Raw genomic sequence first — 6,179 nt, 5'->3', positions numbered from 1 at the left:
AGGACACCTTTATACACATCAAAGAATTCACACAGCAGAAAAACTGCATAAATGCCTGGAATGTGGAAAGAGCTTCAATCAGAGCAGCACCCTTTATAAACATCAAAGGATCCACTTAGGAGAGAAACCTTTTAAATGCATGGAGTGTGAAAAGAGCTTCAGTCAGAGGGGACACCTTTATACACATCAAAGGATCCATTCAGGAGAGAAACCGCATAAATGCCTGGAGTGTGGAAAGAGCTTCAATCGGAGGGGAAACCTTTATACACATCAAAGGATCCATTCAGGAGAGAAACCGCATAAATGCCTGGAGTGTGGAAAGAGCTTCAGTCAGAGCGGAAGCCTTTGTGCACATCAAAGAATCCATTCAGGAGAGAAACCGTATGGATGCCCGAAGTGTGGAAAGAGCTTCAATCGGAGGGGATACCTTTATAAACATCAAAGGATCCACTCAACAGAGGAACAGTATAAATGTCTGGAGTGTGGAAAGAGCTTCAGTCAGAGGGGAGACCTTTATATACATGAAAGAATTCACCCTGCAAAAAAACCATATGAATGCGTGGTGTGTGGAAAGAGCTTCAGTCAGAGGGGAAGCCTTTATGTACATCAAAGGATCCACACAGGAGAAAAACCGCATAAATGTCTGGAGTGTGGAAAGAGTTTCAGTCACAGGGGAAGCCTTTATACCCATCAAAAGAGCCACTCAGGAGAGAAACCGCATAAATGTCTGGAGTGTGGAAAGAGTTTCAGTCAGAGGAGCAGCCTTTATGTACATCAAAGGATCCACACAGGAGAAAAACCGCATAAATGTCTGGAGTGTGGAAAGACCTTCAATCGGAGGAGCAACCTTTCTGCACATCAAAGAATCCACTCAAGAGAAACTGCATAAATGCCTGGAGTGTTGAAAGAGCTTCAGTTACACAAGCGGAGAAACCCTATAATTGCCAATTTAGCTTGGAACCATTGCAGTTACCTTTTTAAAAATTGCACATATTGCATCCTGTTGGTAAGAAAATCAAGAATCCAGTTACACAAAGAGCGTTTAAGTCTAAAAGGCCCAGTTTGTCTACTAGATGCTGGGGAATGATTGTGTTAAATGCCGAATTGAAACTCTGTGGCTGAAATTGTACCTTTTAGTAACAGCCTCATTTGACTCGTGACACTTTTTCCCATATCAGCGTTCTCCTTTTAATGCAATCCACATTTCAATGGTTATGCTTAATATTATGGGATGTTACTGTCCGTGTCTCTGGCTTAACTGAGCAGGATGGTTTCTTCCATCCAATCAGATCTTGTTTTGTACTTTTTCTACTATATGGCGTATAAAATGAAACCCGATTCTATGTCCTAGATTCCCTCTTTTCACTGAGGGAAATCTCTTTGCTATAATAGACTAATAAATTGCCTTTAAACGATCATTCCACTCGGTGCCTATTTGGAGTAAGTGTGATGTGGCTGAATCTGGGGCTAATTTGGCCTCCATCTCATTCATATAACCTAAATGGGTTTTCCAAACGTCAGCACCACTAAGGCCATCCTCAGATATATGAAGGAAATCTGGACTAGGACGACAGCCAAAGCCCCGGAAATCCAGCCCTTCTCAACACTGCCACACTTAGCACATGTGAATGTGGGTGTTAGATCCCAAGGAGGGAATTGTGTTGTGTGAACTGAAACAAGATGTTGCTGAACTATAAACTCCAAACTTTCTTACCAATCAGCCTCTGCAGTGCCTTCGCCAGCCTACCTGGGCAGGTTGTTGTGCACTCTAATCTAGGGCTAGACGGCCCCGCCTCCTTGGGAGGAAGAGCTGCCCTCCAAAGGAAACCCCGGGTAGAGCATCTCTGGGCTGCAGCGCTCCCAAGGACCGGCAGGTGGAGTCAAGACCCGTCCTTTATTGCCCCCTGTTGGCCGGTGGGGGAGTTGCTGCTCGGCTCTACTTCATCTTCAGGGCCGGGAAAGGCCGTGCCACGTCCCGCAGTAAAGAGGGCACTGGGGCCCCTCAGAGCGGCTTTCGCAGGCGGTTCCTCGACAGGTGCAAAGAAGGACATGCAGGTTGTGGGGGCCGGAGCTGAAGGGATGCCTGGGAGGTCAGTATTGCGGCCTTCCCTGGCCACAATGGAAGAAACCTACAAGTGAAAATACTGTGGGGGGCACCATGTGTATGCCGGGCAGAAGCGGAAGTGAGGGAGACTCCCGGCGCCATCTTTCTCGGAGGGGGAACAGAGCGAGGCTGCAGGCGTTCAGCTGGAAAAAGGAAGGAAGAGGGAGATCGCTGATGGTCCTTTTATGATTTGTGGTTCATGCGGACTCTGGAATTCTGGGAGTTGAAGTCCAGAAGTCATAAAAGGGGCATCATCGTTCTTCACCTCTGGCCTAGAACAACCTAAAGGAGGACCCAGCGTGACCCGAGGCCGTGTTCAGACGACTTGCTTCCCCACTCCTGACTGTCCATACCCAGTCCCCTGGCATTGTTCAATGGGCTCTTTGGAGGGCAACTTAACCTAGAATAAGACTAGCTAAACTGAGCAGGCTGTGCAAATGTGAGGGCTTCCCTTTCCATTGAGGCTAATTGCAGGGACTCGCCCAGACAGTGAGCTGGGGGACTCTCAGTCTGTCCCTGGACATTGTTGGCTGACCTGGGAAGTGACGTTTGTTTAGTGTTAGTTGGCACTTGGATGGGGGACCACCAGGAAATGCAAGAGATGCTGTCTAGCACTGGAAAATTAAAAAAAAGAACCAGCCCAGCTCAGAAAATGCCTCTAAGGTGCTTGTGAAGACACGGGCTGTTGGGTTTGACTTGAGGATGGTTCATCTGCTCAGTTGACTAATGGCTGATCTGGGAAAAGGTTAATTGAGGTCCAGCCTCTTTAGCACATGGAGCACGACAGGGACTGGAATTGGAAAGGCAGCCATGGCCCATTGCTTACATGTTGCCCCCAAGAGAGCTGCAGACCCCTCCTCTCTCTAACAGCATCACCTAGAGATTTCTGTGCCTCACCCAACAAATGTCCCATACCTCTTTGAGGAGGGGGCTTTGCTCCTGGGCTGGGGGTGGCAGGCAGGTGGTTGAGCCACAGGGTGCTTTGATGTGCAATACAGTAAGTGTTCCCAGGTGCATACATTCTTTTCCCCTTTTATTCTTCTCTTTTTGTAAACCACTCATAGTCATTGGGTGTTGGGCTGCTCTCCAAATAAAAGAAGTCATCCCTAAATAAATTGGCACCTCCCCCCAATTCCCTGTCCCTGGATATCCCAGAGAACCCCTTTGAAAAATTACTGAGTAGATGCTTCCCTTTCAGGGATGTGGGACACGGTCTGCAAAAAGCACTTCCAAGCTGGTTTACCATCATAGAGCTGTGATAGTGAAATGCTCGGTGTGCAACAACCATCATGTGATTGCTGATAACTTGGGCTCTTACTTGGAGGGAAAAGGTGGGCATGACATCCTTTGCCCCCCCCCCTTGTCTTCTTCAGGGTTTGATGCTTCAGCTGCTGAAGCTGGAATGAGTTCCTGGGAACAGTTCAGAGCCCACATTGGTTGTTAGTGAAGGCAAATTCAAATGTAGAATAGAGCTGGAAGGGAGCTCAGAGATCTCCTAGTCCAGCTCCCTCCTCAAGCAGGAGCCCTAATATACCAGGCATGTCAAAGTGACGGTCCACAGGCTGCATGTGTCACGCCAAAACCGCTCCCACCCCATTGCCAGCAATGGGAAAAAAGTCACAACACGTCAAACGAGATCACAAGTTTGACACCTGTGCTCCAGCCAAACCCAAATCTTGCAACCTTTCTTCATATGTTTTAGTCTCCAGGCCTTTAAGTATCTTAGTTGCTCTCCTTTGCACTTTTTCCAAAGTCTCAGCAGGTGGGTGATTACAGATGCCCATTGAAATGGATAGGTAAGTTGGGGGGAGCTAATTTGCAAATGTGCTGGCGTATAAACAGGTGTATTGTTTTGCCAGTCAGCAGCAGGAAGGAAATGAGATAGGTGCCAGCCCAGGGTTAGGGGTCTATGTCTCAGGGCACGCTGGCCCAGGTAGCAGCTGTAACAGGAGCCCCCTCCAAAGTGGGGGGATAGGAGGACAATGTGTGCCTGTGTAGCAGCTTTGGCATCAGGTGCCAAGAGGCCAAAGGAGGTTAAAAAAACCATGTAGTAAGGGGAGAGGCATTGGAGGGGGTTTCTCCCTCTGCTGCAGTTTTGCAGTGGGGTCCTTGGGAGGGAAGGGGCCAGAGAGGAGAAGGTGGGTCTGGGGAGGGAGGTTCTGGTGATGCAGCCAGAGGGGAGGGGGCTGACTGACCCAACCCTGTTTGCCGCCCCTGTGGTGTCTTTTGCAGTTATCCTTCCTGACAGCTTGACTGCCTCTACTCCCAGTCCCAGCACTCAGGGATGGGACTCCTAAGCGGCCAGAGGGGCTGCAACAGATTCCAGGAACCGACTCAGAGCTCTCTCTGCCTGGAGCAACGCAGTGCTAGGAACACCTAAGATCCTGCGCAGAAACTTCAATCTCTCCCGCCTGCGATGGAAGAGTCAAGATTGAGGAAGAGACACACATCCCAACCTCAGGACGTGGATGGATTCTTCACTCAAAGAAGCCCCCAAAGGGGGCTCAGCATTAGATGTTATACGGCACCCCAAATCTACCCCAGTCCAAAGCACCCCGAGAGGCTGGGAAAGGTGGTCCTTAAGGCCAGTTTAGGGCACCGTTTCCTCTCTTTCATCCCCCCCCCCTTTCCTCCTTCCTCTTTGGCAGGGCAGAACAGGAGAGAGAAAAACCCAAGGAAAACGTGGGGAAAGCATGAGATGAATACAAATATTTAAAGTCAAACAATACATATAATGGCATATCCTCCTTTTCTCCCACATGCACGAAGAGCACTTGCAGAGCGAGTGAAGGGAGGGGCAGAAGCTCTGAAGAGCCAAACCCAAAGAAAGGCAGGATCGTCCATGAGGTGACAGCGCTAGAATGGGCTTTGTAGGATAATAATAATAATAATAATAATAATAATAATAATAATAATAATAAAAACTAATTATTATGAAGAATAGTAGTAGTAGTAATAGAGTTGGAAGGGACCTTGGAGGTCATCTAGTCCAACCCCCTGCTCAAGTAGGAGACCTTCTAGTCCAACCCCCTGTTCAGAAAGGAGACCCTATACCATTTCAGACAAATGGTTGTCCAGTTTCTTCTTTAAAACCTCCGGTGTTGCAGCATTCACGGCTTCTGGAGGCAGGTAGTTCCACCGGTTAAGAGTTCTCCCTGTCAGGAGATTCCTCCTTCCTTCCCCGGCCAGTCTCCCTCCGTCGCTGCTCCTTCCGCCTTCAGGGGGGGCTTCGGGGAAGAGCCGGGCCCCCTCCTCTTCCGGGCGCCCCCCCAGATATGGGAAGGCTGCTCTCACCTCTCCCCCCGCCCTTCTCCTCACCTGCTCCCAGCCCCCCCACCCGGGAGAGGGGCTGCCTGGGGGCCGCGGGGGGAGCCTGGCTGGAGCCCCCCAGGAGGAAGAAGGCAGGAAGCGCCCTCCCCAGCTCCCCCCCGCACTGCCTAGGGAATCCCACAGTATGGGGAGGGGAGGGGGGAGGGGCGGAGACGCAGCCCCGGGAGGCCTCCTAGCTCCGTCGGCCTGCATGGGGGGGGGCTGGGCGGGGGGGGGAGAGGAAGGGACCCCCAAAAGTCAAAGGGAGCCCCTCGCCTCAACCCCTTTTCCGGACAAAGAGCAACTTCGCTCCTGCGCAGGCGCCATATGGCTGACGGGTGGAAAGAAGCAGGACGCCGATTCGTCGCTCTGGGGAGGGCAGCGATTGGCAGGAGGACTCCTCGGGGCGGTCCATTCAAAGGAAAGAGGAAAAGAAACCAGGAACAGACCTCGCAAGGAACTCCCGCCTCCACTTCAGGAAACCAATACAACCGAGGCGTCTAATAGATTCGGCCGCAGATTGGCTCGCATCCAGGTAGGGCGCAAGGGATGCTGGGAGTCGCAGTCCGAAAGGCTCTCTGGCGGAGAAGGTAACCCCGGGAAGGAGGGGGGAGCCCGAGGCCTGGTCTGGCGGGAAATGGCGATGAGAGGCAGGCCGGCTCCGTCCGGGTCTTGCCGGGCAAATGCCGATGAGAGGCGGAGGCTTCGGCCTTCCTCCCCGGGCGGGCCTGGGACTCCCCTCCGGGGAAGGGACGAAGCCGTGACC

The 6,179-nt window shown here is 51.4% G+C and overlaps 1 protein-coding gene across 1 annotated transcript in view; it reads left to right on the top strand.

Moving 5' to 3' along the window:
* LOC107293021 (zinc finger protein 729-like) overlaps positions 1-6,179 on the top strand; it is a 24,920-nt gene that overhangs the window by 17,157 nt on the left and 1,584 nt on the right. The window contains exon 9 of the mRNA XM_029285297.1: positions 18-883. Within this exon, the coding sequence (XP_029141130.1) occupies positions 18-883 (866 nt within the window). The remainder of the gene's footprint in view (positions 1-17; positions 884-6,179) is intronic.

This window comes from Protobothrops mucrosquamatus, unplaced genomic scaffold (genome assembly GCF_001527695.2).
Source record: "Protobothrops mucrosquamatus isolate PMUCROS unplaced genomic scaffold, P.Mucros_1.0 scaffold1481, whole genome shotgun sequence".
Lineage (NCBI taxonomy): Eukaryota > Metazoa > Chordata > Lepidosauria > Squamata > Viperidae > Protobothrops > Protobothrops mucrosquamatus.
The sequence above is the reverse complement of the archived record's forward strand: the minus strand, read 5'-3'. Positions and strand labels throughout refer to the sequence as shown.